This window comes from Cornus florida, unplaced genomic scaffold (assembly GCF_030987335.1).
Source record: "Cornus florida cultivar Cherokee Brave unplaced genomic scaffold, ASM3098733v1 CherokeeBrave_3.0.0_Hap2_Chr09, whole genome shotgun sequence".
In the NCBI taxonomy this organism is placed as follows: domain Eukaryota; kingdom Viridiplantae; phylum Streptophyta; class Magnoliopsida; order Cornales; family Cornaceae; genus Cornus; species Cornus florida.
Genome location: NW_026775579.1, coordinates 95,866,616 through 95,885,679, shown reverse-complemented (window position 1 = coordinate 95,885,679; position 19,064 = coordinate 95,866,616). Strand labels below are relative to the sequence as shown.

At 34.3% G+C, this 19,064-nt stretch overlaps 1 protein-coding gene across 2 annotated transcripts; it reads right to left on the bottom strand.

Annotated features, from left to right (window-relative positions):
• Positions 1–1,542: 1,542 nt before the first annotated feature.
• On the bottom strand, positions 1,543–18,062 carry LOC132275405 (uncharacterized). 2 transcript variants are annotated; one of them, XM_059776882.1, is made up of 8 exons: positions 17,844–18,062; positions 17,667–17,711; positions 17,053–17,177; positions 14,920–14,989; positions 11,664–11,785; positions 8,540–8,612; positions 5,298–5,330; positions 1,543–1,901 (listed from the first exon to the last, which is right to left on the bottom strand). In XM_059776882.1, exons 1-8 carry the CDS (start codon positions 17,863–17,865, stop codon positions 1,873–1,875), a joined length of 519 nt encoding a protein of 172 aa, XP_059632865.1. In that variant the 5' UTR covers positions 17,866–18,062; the 3' UTR covers positions 1,543–1,872. The 2 variants fall into 2 exon arrangements, with proteins under 2 accessions (XP_059632865.1, XP_059632866.1); XM_059776883.1 differs by lacking the exons at positions 17,667–17,711; positions 17,844–18,062 and adding an exon at positions 17,356–17,546.
• Positions 18,063–19,064: the final 1,002 nt, after the last annotated feature.

Genomic DNA, 19,064 nt, shown 5'->3' with positions numbered 1-19,064 from the left:
TAAAGCATTCGGACATGTTTGATTATTGGGTTTCTATTGTCTGCTATGGGACTTAATTCCTAGCCCAATCCCGTGTGTTCGTTTTGGTAGGTCTTTTTTGAATTTTGATCTCTATGGACCCCATCCAAGATTTTACCTTTTGAGTTCGGCCTTTTAGCCCTCTATAGGGTCTTTTCCCATTTTGTAGTTACCTTTTTAGAATTAGAAACTTCCGAATGTTTCCAAAAAAAACAAAAAAAAAAAACTTCTAATTATAAAATAATAAATTTAAAGAAAAAAACTGAAATTCAATTTATGTGAGTGGGAATTGTGAATCTACCATATGATGTCATGAGTGAGGCCCACCGCCCCTTTCCTCCATAAATTGAATTCGGTATCACTTACTACTCTTAATCATATAATTATGGCTGACATTGGCGCGTTGGAGAAGATTAAATCCAGTGAAATTAAGGTGATTACGGGGATCAAGAGGTTCACTCGAAGTGTGGGTTAGCATGCCAATGGTGAAATACTTGAAAAGTAGTGCAGCAATGCAATGTCCCTTCTCATAGACAATGCATTTCTCAGTTTTGATTGCAATTTTCGCATCCTTCTAATTCTTTGCACATTATAGAACCTAAGTCACACAATCCTTCTCAACCGGTGTCGCTCTCATGCTCCGAACGCGCTCCCGCTCTGACTCAAATTTTCACTATTTATGACTTAATTCTGTCGTTTTCACGTTTCCGCTCTCGAATTTGCTCTCGCTCTCGTTTTATATGACTTAGATAGAACAGTGTGGAATGCATAAGAATGTAAAAAAGACAAAACAAGAAAGGAGGAAAAAAAAAAAAAGAAGCAAGAATATATACCATAGATATCAGCATTAAGTCTCCAAGAAGCCCATGTTTTCAGCGTGTCATTTTGTATATTGAGGCTTCCTTTTACTTTTTTCATTTTTTGAAGTTTTCAAATGGTTTTGTACAATTCAGTGATCAATTATAATGATTAACACTTGCATTAATTATTTTTCAGTTCATATCTCTCTCTACCCTTATCTCTATAATCTTTTTTTATTCTTTGAAGTTCCACGTATAGCGACGCCGAACAATACTGTGAGTGAGGCATATGTTTTTGTTAACTTGTGATCAAATTATATGCATGAGAGAACATAGTCGTTGGTTCAGTAGGAGAGATAGAGAGCTTCGTACCAAATAGCTTCAAATTCACACAACAGATGACAAAAATATGATTATGAATATATATATATCCGCTTTCCACCTCCATCAAACCAACACGGACACCATTTCTTTAAAAAAAATTATAGGAAATGTTATTTTGTCAATTTAAATTATTTATCACAAGAGTATTTTAAAGAATTTAATTTGAAATACATTCTTTCTAAATTTTACATTAGTCCATTCCTACCCATTTTATATTTGCAACCAATGACCATTTTATTCCGCTCCCGTCCTAATTCCAATGAGAATGACCATTCCCTTCCCATTCTAATTTCATTTTCAATTATATTTCATTTTATTCCTGCACACCAAACGCATCACAAAGGTAAAATAATAATGTAATAATTTTTAATCAGCTACCAGTTAAGTGGGCAACAATTAACAACCCATATTTTGGTGGTTTCCATTTGGGGAATCCATGTTTTGGCAGAGAAGATATACGAATACACAAGTTTTTTCGAAGTCCTAGCCATAAAATAACATCTTAAACATTCCTAACATCCATCTTCCATAAATTATATAACATATCCCCACAAGGGCCACAACTAACAAAACATAAAACTTTAGTTATATCTTTGCAGATGGGAAACCGCATCATCCTTGCCACAACAATATTGGGACAAAGTTTGGCGAAAGCGCACAAGCATTATGATCACTTCCAAAATCGCATAATCCACCACTCTGCATTCACAACAAAGAAACCAAAGAACAGTCGTAAACCATTATTGCCCAGGAAAAACTTGCTTTGTTATACCTTTACAAATATTGCCAAAGACATGATTGCAGAAAACGAGAAGAATCAAGTTGGTACTCTGTGATTGACGATGAAGAGAAACATGTTACCAATATGGATGTATCAAGAGTATAATGTTTATTGTGACAGTAACATCACACAATGGACTGTGTCTTATGCAATCTAAAATAAATAAACAGTGTGTAATGATGACCTAGCCTTATCTGTCCACAACAGAAGTACAGGAGACATCAATCTTATTTAAATAATCCAAATAGAAGACCACCAAGCAGAGCAGTCTACAACTTAAACCTAGACTTCGTACAAACAAACTACAAAAGCTTTTCATCCAATGACCAAAAGCTCTAACCAAAAAGTGCAAAGGTAAAAGATGCTCGTAATGATAAAATGCTTTGTGTATGAACTCCTACATTCAAGTCCATAAAAATTAAATGGGTAACTGATCCTTGCACTTCAAACACAACAATTGCACTAAAAGTACTCAAAAACACACGCGCGCGCAAAGATCCATAATCTTATAGCTTACTTTAATCTTTGCAACAAAAAAGGGTTCAGCAGAGACTACATCATGGCCATAAAATGTATTAAGTAGTTTAGACAAGATTCCTCCAAAATAGAGCAAGACACCAAAAAGAGAAGTTGACTACCATAAATATATTTTATTAATGACGAAGCATTCTTATAGATACCAGAGGGAAAGGGGAAAAATTAAAAAAAATTAAAACTGATACAGGTAGTTGACGACCACGCCTTTACCTTTTTTTTTTTTTTTAACAAGATTCACTCATCAAATATCAACAGTCAACATAACTTTCAAGCAACGTGTGACTAAGAAGATCATGTTTTGACTGACAAACAAAAGTAAGCATTTTCATCATGTACTTCCACTCAAGTCTTTTGTCTATTAATATGATACAACTGATAGAAGAAAAGGAAGTGTGTGATCAATAATAAACATGAAGATACTTGATCAAAGTAAGCTAGCATAAAGAATTGTAGTTCAACATAATTCCAGGATCTTAGCCGTGAGTTAACAAAAATATACGAATCTGAGAACTACTACAACTAACAAATGACCATGAACTAACGTTAAACATTTACATACAAAACAAACTTTTTTCTTTTGTTTTTTGGTGTTTGGTTCTGATATTGAAGAAATCTATTCTTAAAAATGAAGAGCATGTGACAACAGGCCAGGAGAAATGAACTGCTGCTTTCTCAATTTCAATTATGTCAAATTTGGATGAATTGTGGCACATGCATAGCTCGAAACAGGAGAGCGTGAACATAATGTAAGAGAGAACTGAGAAGTTTTTGGAGTTCAGATCCATTAAAATGATTGAGGAAGGAGTCTGAGCTCAGACCCACTAAAATGATTGGCAGAGAGAGAGAGAGAGAGACTTTGGAAATATATAATAAAGTGGTGACCGTGAGAGAGTTGTTGAGTTATTTCTTATTTATGTTATGGGTAATATTGTTTTTCTTTCTTTTTAGTTCGTCAGCCTCTGGGACTTATTTATTTTGTATTTGTACCATTAAACCTTCTGTTGAATATAGGATTTCTCCCACTTCTCTGACTTGTTTGCACAAAGGTTAACATGGTATCAGAGCAAGGAAAACTCAACTAGAGCAGTGGACAATAGTTAGTTCAATCGCTAACCATTGCAGCCCAATCACAATTCTGCATATCGCGATACCTCGACGATCATCTCTGCACAATGGCATCACTACTTTGCTATTTGACAATCAACTCTGAAATCGCATCTCACCCTTGCACCATGACTCCACATTAGTTCTCGGTTTCTCAATGCAGCGATTTTGATTTTGATTTTGACTTAGTTTACATCGATTTTTGACTCAGTTTGCATCGCAACGCAAAATACCAAGATCAAACCCTATTTTCAACTGCAATCAAACCCCAATCACAAATCTCAGCTACAGAAATCACACACCAATTCTTCTTCTCCTTGGTTCTCTACCTCATCTACTGTTTGCATCAATATTTGGCTCAGGTTTGCATCGCATCAAATTCTTCAGTCCTTGATTATCTTTGCATCGCATAGCACAACAGTTGCCTTTTTCTGTCCGCTTGATTCTTCTTGGCTTTCACGCCAGTGATCTGTCAGAACCCATTTGTATCAAAACTGCAGTAACCTTTTCTAAATTAATCTGAAAACACTTTTATTAGCCCAAACTTTGAAGAGAGATTCCATGCTTTGGGGTTTTTCCTTTTCAAGTGTTTTACAACTACTACTATTTGGTTCATACAATTAAATTGACGAGCGATTAGACTATGCATGAACATTTGAGTGTACTGTGGATTTGAATTTATTTCTTGAAGAGTAATCAGCAATAAACTTCATAATTTCAGCACTGCGCGTTGAACAATATAGCATGAACTAGAAATCACTATTGGAGAGGCAACGGACTGAAAAGAACGATTACGTTGACTGGGAATAAGAGATGGTGATTCTGAGGTGGAGTTCGGACTAGTTGCAGTAATTATGTGCATTGGAGGTAAAGAAAATCAACATTAATTATAGGATTGGAGTCAAGACTAGCAAGGTAAGGTCAAACACTTCTTCTGCGTAGAGGATTGATTGAGCTCAAACGAGTACCCTTCGCTATTCCCGTGTGCGTTTTCCACATGAAAATTGTAAATCTTTGTGCTTGTTTTTTACTTTAAAATTTTTTGTTATCTGCTGGGGTTCAGTGGTTGTGATTGCTAATTGTTGAAAGTAAATGATGGACATTAAAAAAGGCAAGCTGTTCAAACAGACTTTCTAGTTTGGTTTCCTACGTGAGAATTTAAGTGGAATACAAGTGGGTATTCCACTTGCAACTCTTACTTTGTATAGTAGTAGTATTGTTAACAACTTAACAAGATTAAGAGAATAACTTCTCATGCAAATTTCATACAGCTACTAATATCTAAAAGGTCTGAAGTTTTACAGCATGAACCATAAAATGCAAACATTAACATAAAATTGTCCAAAGAGATGAACTTTTGGACTATAAACTTACTGGAGAAAGATGTATATACACATTGGGATGCACAGGGATTCATGCAATTACAAATACATACGAGATAGACACTCTTTAAGTGAGCGCACACAACAGCCAAGGGTAACACCTTTGTCATATTTGAAGAGAGAACATTATGAGAAATAAGGAATTTGACACAAGGCTGGTATCTTTTGCATCAACAATTGTCTAAATTAGATATTTCTATTTGAATTATAAATATTGTAAACCCATGCCTTCCCAGAAGATTGTATAAAAATAAACTACCATTTAACCTTTCTACATAAGAGGAAATATACCTTCATCAGTGGGCAGTCCATCCTTTTCAAAACCTGCAAAGAAGCTTTACCGTAAGAATATACACATAAATGAGAGAGCACTTCAAAAACAGAATTTATGAAAGCAATACAACAACACCAACAACAACAAAACTGATATTATAATTTCATAATTATTCCTAAAAATTTGCACCAACTTCCCTGAGATTTGTTATACTTACATGAATTTTCCATTTAGTTTCAAAAATAATTGGGACGTCTCTTGGCAAACATTGTTTTGTAACCACCAAGGGTCAACACAACTCAAGTATGGATTTTGCTAATGTCAGCAAAATGAACTTTCATAAAGTCAATTCCACTATTGGATCGAATGAAAATACATTTTTATCTTACTTTAGTCACGTGAAATGACTCAAATACATTCATTCAGATATATTTAAGGGAAAATGCTTTAATTTTTATGTACAAGTTACCTTTTGTTTATTTTTATTTTATTTTTTCTTTCAACTCACCTTAATTTCTCCTTCATCACATCTTCCATTGAAAAATCCCTAATATATATATATATATATATATATATATTTATGTAAATTTTTTTTTTTTGACAAGTTCTATTTACGTAAATTTTGTTGCCTCCTAGTATGTATATCATTAACGCTCAAGTTTAAGGGCAAGTTCAATTGACCAAATGGATAAAATACAAAGTGTACATCATCTAAGGCAACCAATTGGGGGTTTTGTGCCATGTTTCCAAAATGGGAATTCTTGACTCATTACCAGGGGACTTCCTCCACTGAAAGTGATTTTGCAAGTTACATGCTTCTTTGATACTCGTGGATCAAGTCCCAAAAAGCAAATTAGATTGTTAAACATTAGAAAATTTGGTGGAAGAAAGGAATGGACGATACATTGGAACCAGAAAGAAGTAAAAACACTAGTGTGAAGGCCTATGGATTAGGGGATCAGTTAGCAAGCATTGCTAAAGGTCATTCATCGGAAACAGTGGCTAAATGGTCTTTTGGTTTTCTCGTGTTGACAGATGCCACCATGGCAGTGATAAATCTTACTTGGATCAGTTTGAGGTGTTTGGATAAAATCTAGCATGGACTGGATCGGGATTAAACTACTTCAAGCATAAGCAGCATACATCTCGTGACAAATATATAAGATTCTTAAAGCGAGTAACCAGAATGTTGCAGCAGGTCACAAGTTACTAATCTATGATCCGACTTGTACAATCCCCACCCCCCCCCCCCCCCCCCCCCCCCCCAAAAAAAAAACACCTTTCCTTCTCTGATACACATGTATAAATCCATCTCAAATGTACCTCACATTGTGACCTAGGAAGCATAGATACTTCACCTAGGGGTGACGTGGTGGCATAGGGCATATGTCAAATGCGCGGATATGGCTACAAGTATCCTGAAATTTAAATATGTTATTTTTTGGTTGAATACGACAAGGATACGTTTTGGACAATTTTAGGATACGAAAGGTAGTTTTGTAATTTTATTTAGATAGAAAAATGGGATCGAAGATAATTTAAGATATATATATTTTTTATATAAGTAAAAGATAATTTAAGATATAGCTTGGGTTAATTAGAAACATAATATAAAATTTTAGAAAACAAAAACAACAAACATCTAGCTCAAAGTTCCAAGTTAGTGATTTCATTCATGGTTACAAGGATAATGAGCAAAAATCATTATTTAAATTTATATATAAGAATATATATTATTATTGTTTAACGTATCCATGCCGTACTGGTATCCTAATATTTTTTTTTAGATTTGTCATATCGCTATGTCCGTATCATGTCACTCCTGTGTGACTGTGTCCCTATCCGTGCTTCTTAGATTGTGACATTCCATTTCAGTTTTTTCCATCACAGTTAATTCTCATCAAACGACCAAAAGCCCACATTTTCTCAGTGGTGAGCTGATCTGTAAATGTAATAAACAAAACCCCACGTACTGGCCTCCATAATAGACCCAATTGAGAAAATCCTTCACGATCAATCTATGGTCTTTGTAATGATCAGAATCACCATCTCTGCCTTTATTTTCAAAACAGGTCCTAATTCACCTCGACCATCAGGTTAGTTGTGCTTTTGAGGATAAGGTGAGAACATGATGGAAACAAAAAAAATTAATTAAACAGAAAGGAGCGAGAATAGAATTTCCTGCACAATAGATTGACAAAAGAGATGTCGTTGTTGCAAAGCAGTGCAAAGAGCACAGTTAATTAGCTGAGAGCTGAGGCTGTGTAATATAAACATTTTGCAGTGAAGGGTTCATATGTTTTCCCACAATAACTGGTATATTCAATTAAAAAACATATAGAGATTTTGACTTATCAAAAAAAAAAAAAAAACATATAGAGATTTTGATGGACAAAGCTAAAAACCACATACTCTGTCAGTGTTACTTTTCAAACTAAAAAGGAAATTCATTTAAATATAAACAAACCTCAAAGAAGGCAACATAATTCACCCTTTATTTTTAAAATTAGACAAACATTGCTATGATTTCTTCACATGAACAGTATAAATGATTCAAAGATGATATGAAGAAAAACAGATGTCACCAATTTCACACAAATGACCACTAGATCAAAAATAAAAGCACATATTTGCACTTCAAACATCAATTCAACATTTTTTAAGAAACAATGAATCGTAAATCTTCTCAGAACGAAAAAAATTAAAAATATTGAAATTTTAGAAGGAAAAAATAAATAAATAAAAAAAGCACATGCTAGCCGCATGAGCATGTTTGTCTAACTAAGCCCAAAACTCCAATCGCATTTCCTCCTTTTAACTCCCATAACATATCAATCTATGAGATACCCCTAATTACATGATGTTGTCAACATAAAAATATATTCCATAATTCTACCACCATAGTTTCCTCTAAGATCAAAGGCTGACATGCCTGAACGCCAGAATCATGTACCGATGTACTTATCCCCAAAGAAATCAAATGAACCATGAACGACAAAGTGAGCGGAACAGAATCAATGGAGTGGCAAAAGAATAAAAAAATGTAAATTACAAAAATAAAAAGCACTCAATAAAGACAGCTATGAATGAAAAGAAAAAAAGGCACCAAAGAGAACAAAATACTTGAAACAGATCTGGCATAAGATAAATATTGCAGAGCTAGGAAAAAGAATAAGATGGCAAAAATGTAAATGAGGAAGCCCAAGTAAGCACAGAATATCATTAACCAAAAGTTACTAACTATAAGCATCTGCCTTACCACTACAAAATCGGGACAATTCTTCGCGGTGGTGCCTACAACTTTCATGATCGCTCCCACAGATGCTTGCACACTGCTTTCAAATACCAAACAATATATGTAAAATATTATTGCATCACAAATATATCCAAAATCTAGTTTACAAGTTTTAAAAAATATATAAAGAAAACCCAAATGATAGTACTAATATAGAAAAATAAGAAGCAAAGAAAAAATGAATGCAAAAGAATAACATTTAAAAAAAAAAAAAAAAGGACGTATGAATCAAATTAGAATATTTTTAGTGGCAGCAATAAGAAATACACACCTCACAGACCCCTCTCAACTTAATATGCAACGCCAGAATTTTAACCACTATTCTATAATGACTTTTGACAATGGATCAAAGCCGATATAGATTTAACTAAAGAATAGTTAAAAGTACAATGTTCCATTGTGCCAGTAACATTATAGACTATGTTCCATAATTTATAGTAGTGGATAAAGTGTCTTCATGCAGTCCAACATAAACGGAGTGAAGCATGACCAATTCTAATTTTTGTCCGACGTGGAAGTGTTATAGCAAATCAATTTAGATTTTTCATAGAAAATTCAAGAAGAAGATTAGATAACAGGCAGTCGACTCTAACTTAACCTGATCCTATTACATAATTGGAAACCAAACAGGAAGCAAAAACTGTTGCTTCTGAAAGAAGAAAAATGACTTGAGAGATTGGAGCCACCACTTTAGTCAAACTTGTTGCTAACAATAACATGTCCGTGCCATTGATTTATAAATTTGCTGGACTTTAATTATTGCAGTGTATGAAAAGGTTTCATAATTTATAACTGCATTATGGAATTTAAAAGATAAGAGATGGCTCTTTTTTTCTTTTCTTTTCTTTTTTTTTTCTTTTCCCCGGGTTCCAACCTCGAACCCTAGCCTTTGGGATGAGAGTTTAGACCCAAACCCGATAGGGCAAAGGTAGACCAGTTAGATGGCTCTTTTTGACATAGGCCTAGATACAAATTTTAATTGGCCTCCCTATAGTAGATAACCGTCTCCAAAACCAGTTACTAACCTGTAAATTTTGGTATTTTCAAATGATTTTGATGAAAAATGTTAAATTCTCTTTAGTCTTCAGGAAGTAACATAACAACTCATTTATCATTTTGCTAAAATGTGGAAGCTGTTCCACTGATTCATTGCCATTTTAATACCCAAAAAGAAATATATCATGCCAAATATGGGTGCATATTTCTGTATGATAAAAAAGAGTGTAGATATATATATGCGCGCGCGCGCGTGTGTGTCAATATTCAAAAACCTGTATATGTACCTAGAAAACTGTCACATTTTCTATACAGCACTTCACATAAACCTATTAGCTACACGCTGGTTTAGCACTGATTTATTCTTAATACCACATGATACATATTAATTTTGATCACAAGCAGGCAGCAGTATATCTTCTAAATGATTATAATGGTGCCCTTGGTACAAATAACCTACTTAGGGTCATAGGAAGTTAGGTCATATAAGTTGACTTGTGAAGTTGTTTCTATAAATCCTTCTTAGGTGAAGATGATTTCATCAAACTTTCAAAATAATGAAAATAAAAAGAAAGCTTTATCTATTGGGAGAGAGAGGGATTTTATATTCTACAAGAATCTAAGATTTGTACGGAGAATTCAATTTTTTATGCATATATGTATTTTCTTTTCTCTGTGAATTGCAGATTGCTGTAAAGCTATAAAAGTAGTGGATTTGTTAGTCTGGCATAGGACAAAAAGTGAAGAGGAGTCTTGTTCTGTTGTGTTAATTCTGAATGGAGGAGAAAAGCTTTGCATTGAATCAAAATTGATGAGGTTCACATTCTATGAGTTTTGCATTCTTGAGGTATGAGATTCTCTACTCTCTCATTTTCATGTTATTAAAGCATATGTTCTTCATTTTCAAGTATTAAACGACTCACTGTTCTATTGAATTGTTAAAATATTTTCTTTAAATTGCAAATGTCTTGATTTGTGTGGAATGAAAAAATGTTTATGATACTTTTTATTCTATGGAAATGGCTCTTTTGCGCATTCACCAATTTGATAAGAAAAATGGAACATTGACAAATGAGACATGTAAAGCCCCTTTGATACGGGATAGTGGAATCCTTTAGTTTGGCAGAATGCTGAGTGGGTGGAATGCTCACTACCTCCAAAAGGACGCTTGTTAGGATGGCAACAATCCTAGAGTTGGTGGCTATGCACCAGGCTTTCATCACACAACAATGCGTAGTATGGAATTGTGATGACAACTCGAAAAGGCTAGCTCCAGTAGCAAGGATCTTTTCCTGAGTCTGCCCTTGGTCCAAAAGGGGTTACACTTTATTTAATGTTGGAATTTGGAATGCTTCAGCTACAGTTCCCCGGGCTTGGAATAGCAACGGCACCTACCACTTTCAGTTCTTGGCTGCTCGTAGATCAGTTGAAAATCTTTTTCTTGGTTTGTGAATCTTAGAGATTCAGGTACATTATCTCATAAATGTTGATGATTTATTAATGCTATTTTCTATTATGACCTATTGACATACATGATGTTTTCTCCTGCAATTTTTTTTTTTTTTTTTTTTGATAAGTAATGCTTTCTATTGGCTTTTACTGAATTAACAAACTTGGCACTATGTTTCCTATTTGAGATCCGTTTGAGAATTGATTATGATATCCTCTTGGACTTACTTAACAAAAGAAAAATGATATCCTCTTGGACTTGCTCTATGAAAAATTTAGTGCCACGACTTCCCCTTAGTGCATGCTTTGTTTAGTGCTTATGAAGGACAGTTTTTTTCTACAAGTCTGTCTAGTTCATTCCTATTTTCTAGACATGATAGTGAGGAAATAAGGAAAAGCAAAGACACTTATTCGACATAAGAAACTACGGACTTTTAGGTACTAAAGGCCTTTATCATAGATTTTAAGTGGTATTTTCACAAAGGTTGTTAAATGATTTATTTATTTGTTGGTATGGAAAAAAAACATTAAACAACATATATATAAATCAATTATGATTTACAATTTAAGTCTTAGAAATGAAATAGAACAGATAATCCATAGAAATAAAGTTTAATTGTTCCCCGATAAAGATCAAATATACCTCATCGAACATCATGGTAAGAGCCACACATGCTGCTTTGTTATTTGTTGACATGATAGCGTCATGCAACGGATCACGCCCATCCTCGACAGCATTGGCCTTTGGATGAAGGTATTCAGGACCTTCAAACAAAATTAGCAGAAGGATATACATATGAATAAGAGAGCAGTTCGCAAGATAAATCATGGAACCGGTTGCACACAAAAAAAAAATTCACATATGAGCAATTCCAACATCAACAAGAAAAGCTAGAAAAAAAAAAAGCGGCAACGACGCAACGTCAACAAAAGTTAATTATGAAAGTGGAAATTTATGCATATTCATACACACATATCCGCGTACATATTATGAAGAACGAATATTAATATACATATGTATATAAATAAATATAAGAACAAGGTTGGCTTCATTCACTCTTTTTTTCAGAATGAGAACCACAACTGAAGGAAAAGACCACAAATCAATTCATATCAACAGAATACAGATGTAACTCAGTACATATGAAGGGTTCATAATTCCCAACAAAGGATTACAATTTACATATGTACAGATATACACACACACACACACACAATAACAAGGATGGCTACGTTTACTCTCTTTTTTTCAGAATGAGAACCGGCAACTAAAGGAAAAGACAGCGAATCAACTCATACCGACAGAATACAGGTGTAACTCAGTACACATGATTGTAGGAAGAGTAGGACATCATTTGTTTTATGCATGTGATGTTGTGGCCCGAATTTGGTGCCGGGTTGTGTTGTGACCCACTTATGACCCGACAACCCATTGGATGAGCTTTGTGCGGGCCCAAGCCCACCGGAAAATTTTTGACCCCTTTTTTGCTCATGGGCCTTGACCCTAATTAGTCTCTTGTAGCCCGATATATAAGGGCGCTAAGGGTTTGGAGTGGTGTAAGAGAGAGACTCTGAAATTCGTACAAAAACATAGTTAGGGGCTTAAATCTTGTAATCTCTGATTTTACATATAGCGAAAACTTTCGCCGGATCTCAACCGTGGACGTAGGCTGTTGCCGAACCACGTATAAATCTTTGTATTCTTAGTGTGGTGTGCTTACTTTTCTGTCGTAATTCTTGATTTTATCTTGGGTTCATTGTGTTTGTCATAACAATGCATAAAAGACAAAGAACTTTATTTATTCATTTTTTGCTCTTAAAGCATAAGGATCTAAACTGGAAGAGGCAGGCATCTCCAAAGCCAATTCCATGACTATGTATAACAGACTAAAGCAAGAATATTGGGACCAATTTCACTGGTACAATTTTTAAAGCGCCACCCTTTTGTAAATTGGGGCAACAGCATTAATTATGTTATTATGCAACATAATTGCACAACCAAGAGTTTAGATCCAGTGAATTTTCTTCTCAGAAATCCACACAGCATGAACAAATTAGGAGGAAAATTTGGAAAAAGTAGCCCAGTTCACAAGGGTCCTGCCATTGCAGCATCTGGGAAGGCTCATATGTACACAAACTTACCTCGGCATGCGGATAGACTGTTTCCTGTTTTGAACCCATGACCTCCAGGTCACAATGCAACAACATTACCTTTGCACCAAGGCCCACCCTCAAAGGAAAAATTGAAACAAATAATAAAAGCAAGCAACCAGTCAAACCCAAAACTCCACTCCAATTTCCTCCTTCCATTCACACAAATGTTCTGATAATCTATAGATATACCCAAGTACCAGATGTTGTCAGCAAAAGAAATAACTTCAGGTATTCTACTGCCATATTTTCCAGGGTAAAGTGCAATAAACCCCCCTGAACTATTTAAGAAGTATAATTTGAGGGCAAAATCCAAATTTGCCGGCACCTGAGCTAACCGGAAATGTTAGATTACAAATTTTCCCTTTAGTAACAATTAATAATATTGCGACAACACAATACCTAATCACCATTATTTTTGGACAAAAATATCCACATTATGAACTGCCACATCATTAATTTTTTTTGATAAGTACTGCCACATGATTAATATTAGGGACATTTAAGTAATCTCATAATCCTAATCCCGTATCTTCTCTCTACCGACCATCGTCTCTCTCATTGTGCCCTCTCTCCTCTGAACCAGCCATTGCAGCACCACCACCACCACCACCACAGATGCGGAAGCGCCACTCCCGCGATCCCCATAACCACCACCACCATCCCCACCCAACAACCAACAGCAGCACCACCACCTTCATCTCCACCCCCATAACCACCACCATCTCCGTCGAACGCACACCTATCAACAGCGTCGATCTGTTGAGAACCAGAACCAGAATGCGGCGGCACCACCTCACGGAGGCCAAAATCGAGTCCACCGCCGCCGTAGTATTCTTTAACTCCTTCGCCTTCTATATATTGTTATCTATGTATATAATGTGTGTATAACAAATTTGAGGAGTGATTCCTGTTTGAAACCCAATTGATTATCTTAGTCCTTGCTTCCTCATCCTCACCAGAGGAAGGGTGAGCTCCTTTTGATTTGTCTTCAATTGGTTCTACTTCATACTGGGTTCCAACGACGCTCTGCCAGACTGCCATTTGGAGCAAGAGACAGAAATCCAACGACAATGATAATGGTTAGATTTCACGAGCAAGAGGGAGAAGTTTGGGTTCCAGCAGCCGAATTGCAGAAGTGGTTTTCTAACTCATGGCTTTCTGAGACCAGAGAGAGAGATGTGATTTGGTAGGGGTGAAGCTAATGGAAGTTAGGGTTAACAAATTGGGGGTTTTATTGATTTAATACTAAAATGGTAATAAGGGTAATATTGCCATTTTAAAATTATAGTGCCTGTTTTACCGGAAAATTAACCTGAAGAGTGACATCGCCTGTTTTACCGGTAATATTGCCATTTACCGGTAAAGATTAGGGGGGTTTATTGCACTTACCCTATTTTCTACTAAGATTACAAGCTTACATGCTTCCAAGCGATAACCATCCACCAATTTACTTATCCCTAAGAATTTAGATGAACTCAATAGAAATTATGACCTGAACAGAGTCAAAGTATTATCATATTAATAAGAACTTCCGGAAAAACAACTTAGAATGAAAATAGAAAAATTAAAAAGGAGAGAAAGGGGTGAAGATTGAAACAAATATGGATCATATGGTGTAAGATGAACATTGCATACCAGAAATCAATAAGAAATAAAAAATAGAAGAACGCAAACCCCTAAAGTGTCATACCCACAACAGAAGCATATCAATTAAAAGTTAGTCACTACTGAAGCATCTTCCTTACCGCAGTGTAGGGACAAAGCTTTGTGGAGCTTTTGACATTCTCCATCATCACACCCAAGATAACTTATGCACTGTATTCACAACAAAGAAAACCAAGCAAAGTAAACCAAAATTGCCCCCACAAATACTTTAACAACCTTGCCGTCAAGTTCAATGGATATAAATAAAGAAAACCTTATCCACAAGACAACCAAATAAACTAAAAAAACATGAATAATAGTATAAAATCAATAACAAACATTAAGGTACTCTATTTTAAAGAGAAAAAAATAAAATAAAATAATTGGAAGCCCAGTTTGGAGTTCAAGAAATTTCAGGACTCGGCTAAGGGTTTACCAATTTGAATTTATGAATTGATAAAAATAAAAAATAAAAAATAAAAAGAATTTAAGGTAAAATTTGATTCCATATTCATAGTGTAATCTTCCTGAAATGCTAGGCTTCAAAGAGAAAAAAAAAAAAAAAAAAAATCTGGAGTGACCTTTGATTCATATGTTTAAAGTACAATATTTTTTTAAAAGCGCAACAAATTTTCTTTGAAATTTATGTACAAAAATTAATTCTCAATTACGTAAAGATGTAAATTTTAGTCCGAGATCTAATTGCCACTCAAAGGAAATACAAAACAGATAGTCCCATTTACATTTAGAATTATATAATACTTAAACGGGTAAAGTTACGAAGTTTATTTTACTTCTAAAGACCTTCAAATACAATTGTTAATCCTATATTGGATTTGACTCAATCGACATCTTAAAACAAAGAAAAGAAGAAAAAGGAAAGGTGAGCTCCTGTTAAGAGAACCAAAAAAAGAAGAGAAATTATAACTTTTGAGAAACAAGCTTGTCTACGAACAATTTTAATTACATGTCATAGCACCATCTTTTTACCATTTGCATCTCTATATTTTTCATTGTAATCAAATGGAACTTTCCCATTGTTTGGCACGAGCTAATGAAGTTAAGGTGGGAGGGCCATCGTAGGGAGAAAAGGCTACAATTCGTCTTTTTGTGAATATGCAAGAAGAATGTCTTTTGTTTTCGCTAAAAAACATTTCTTAGATATTACAGAAATGTAAATGGTTAGAATGGCAACAAAAATACTAAAGAATGAAGAGAGAAAGAGAGAGAGAGATTCCTTTCCCTTCTTTTATTTCACCGACATTAAGAGGATGGAATACGAAAGCTTGGAAGAGAAGAGCTTCCTTCCTTTGTCCTTTTGTCCCTCTCCACGGACCTTTCTACCACAAAATAGAAACCTAATTAATCCATTTCGTTATCATTCGAACTTTCCTTCTTTCCTTTTAATATGTCCTCCTACGTCAATGGAGGTACATAAAAAACACAATATCATGGCTTTAAACTCGTTTTCATTCCAATTTTGCGTCATCTCTAAGGAGTTATGTTTACTAGAATGGAAACGCCGCGCAAGGTTTCCAGAGGATGGAATTTATAGCTCAAATCAGTTAGGGAGATGGCGCCCAAATTGATTTCAATTTTCATCACATAATTTTCATTCCTTCTGAAACTTATATAAGGATAGACAAATGTATATAAGGTAAAACGCTCTTTAGGAAACTGTGGTGCTATAGGCATCATTTGGCTTTCGTATTTGAAAAGAAAATGTAGCAAACAATGTGATTGGCTATGTTACCTTGACTATGTACATATATCCGATACAAGTGTGTGGCTAAGTGTCAGATTTCCCTAAATCCTTAATCCTAGGATATGTGGATTCGACTTGTAACGTGTCCAGAACTTGGGTAAGGGCATAAGGATATGTCTTGCACACTTATTAACATAATATATGCTACATAAAAGTATAACGCATAATGCTATGCATTAAAAATATACTCTATAATAATCAAAATTAAATGGAATATAGTGAGAAAAAAAAAAAAAAAAAAGAAGGAGATTTCATCCATCTTAAAAGTAAGTAACCGTTTCTTGCTATCATATTTGAGCGTTTATTGCTTCTTCCATCATCAACATTAGAAGATCTAGATGTTCGATTTTTGTAAATGTGTAAAACATGTATCACATACAATTAATACCATACCCATGTCATGTCGACATGATAACACAGACTCCACTAACAACCTTGATATATAGTTTCAAACAAGGAGCAAATATACCCTTTCATAGAGCATGGAAAGATGATGACACGAAATTGAGCTCCCTTTCGTAACACTGCCAATCTGACGATTTACGGACTTTAGACCCTCGGCGGTAGCAGCACTATGAAGGAGGTCATGAAAACCTATATAGAAGATTAGCAGAAGGATTAAATATACATGTAAATGAGAGAACAAACTGCAAAGAGAAGTTCTGCAAGCATCGAAATCACCAAGGAAAAAAACCAACAAATCCACAATATTTTCATATTTGAAAAATAAAATAGCCAACTCTCTTCCCGACTTGGTATCGGAAAAACTCACCAAACATATAACCAATTTGACCTTCCAACGTCAAAGAAAAAAGAAAAAAAACTGGAGAAACAGTGGGACACTAAACATATATATACGAACAGTCAAGGTGGAATGGCTTTGTGATTGTGCGCATATATACAATAATATATGAGGATACACACATATATATTCGTGTATAGAAAGTAATACATAAAAAGGATAATGAGGGTTGCCTTACTATCTGTACAAAACATATATATACACAAGCATATACGTATACATATACATATACATATTCGCTTATAGATAGATACATAGAAAGATAAGAGGGTTGTCCTTACTATCTGAATCTGAACGACAACTCCTAGCACGTCCTCCACTTCTTCCTGCAACATACGAATCAAAGAAAATTAAATGATAATCCTACACAATTAATCAAATCTATCAAAATAACACAGATGCTAAAGTTCATAATGCCCTAAATCAATTGGCAAAATCACGGCACACATATCACTTACGCTTGTGACCATGAGGAACCATGATTTCAGATGAGAAATAAGATAAAATAAAATAAATAAATAAAGGTTTTTTCGACGGCAGTGCGTGAGATTTTTGTAGCGTGGAAAAAATAACTCCTTCAGATGGATCGGTTTTTTGAACCGGATTAGGATCAGTTTGATTAGAAAAAGGAATGTCTAGAAAAAATAACTCCGGATCAGTTTTAGGATCAGTTTGATTAGAAAAAAATGGTAATAGTTTGTCAAAGGAAATTATTTAGTAACGTGCATTCCAACTAGTGCTTTAATTAGACAAATGTGTGGCACAGTTGGACTCCATTTGAATTAAGAGAGTTTGGGTTAGTCTTACATGAATTCAGATCGATACAATTAACTCATTTAATTAATCCTATTATATTTGAATTGAGAGTTGAACTCATATAACCTATTTATATTTGTTTAACAACGCATGTTATAAATATATTTCTATTTGAGTTCCGAAATAATATTTGTCTTTTAATTTATTCTTTCGTGCACTACAAACTATTTTGTAATTTGATTGAATTGAAATTTATATTTTTTAAAATATTTATTATTTTATTGAGTATTATTAATAATCTAAAAATATATAATATATCGTTTTAATAAATAGGTCATTAAATGGGGTTATACATGTATCCGTTTAATAAAAAAGTCGATTAGTGTTGAGAGTTCATAACATAATTATTAAACGGATCAAGTCGACATTTTATTTAATTGATAGGTGAAATTAATTTTACCTAGCTAGATTTGTTGCTTGGTTTTATATACTTAAAAATTATTTGTGAATATCATGGTTAAGATAACCATCCATTGTTACTTGGGAATGTGGTCATTTTTTTGTAAAGAAAATGATTTTAGAACTGAAATTTCAAACTTATTTGTCTAATCGAAGGGGTTTCTATCCATTTGATGTAGTAAATGGAACCCATATTTAAGCTTATTCATAGTATCAAATGGATAGAAATCCCTACGATTAGACAAATATATTAAAATAATTGGTGTAAATATTATTACTTTTTCTATAATTAAATTTAGAAAAATAATACTTCGAGGTATCTGGCCGATTACTTTAGTAGAAACGAGGTGGCCTGTCCAGCTAAACTATTTCCCTCTCTTTCTCTCTCATTTTTTTCTTTTTCTCATTTTATTTCTTTCTTTAATATCTCACTCATCCGGAGAAGGAATGAAGTAGGAAGTGGT

Coding starts and splice junctions, on each gene's coding strand:
- LOC132275405 (XM_059776882.1), bottom strand. CDS start 17,865: ATGGTTCCTCATGGTCACAAGC. Junction 17,712..17,843: donor GGTTCCTCATGGTCACAAGC/GTAAGTGATATG, acceptor CGTATGTTGCAG/GAAGAAGTGGAGGACGTGCT. Junction 8,613..11,663: donor TTACCATGATGTTCGATGAG/GTATATTTGATC, acceptor ATTTGAAAGCAG/TGTGCAAGCATCTGTGGGAG.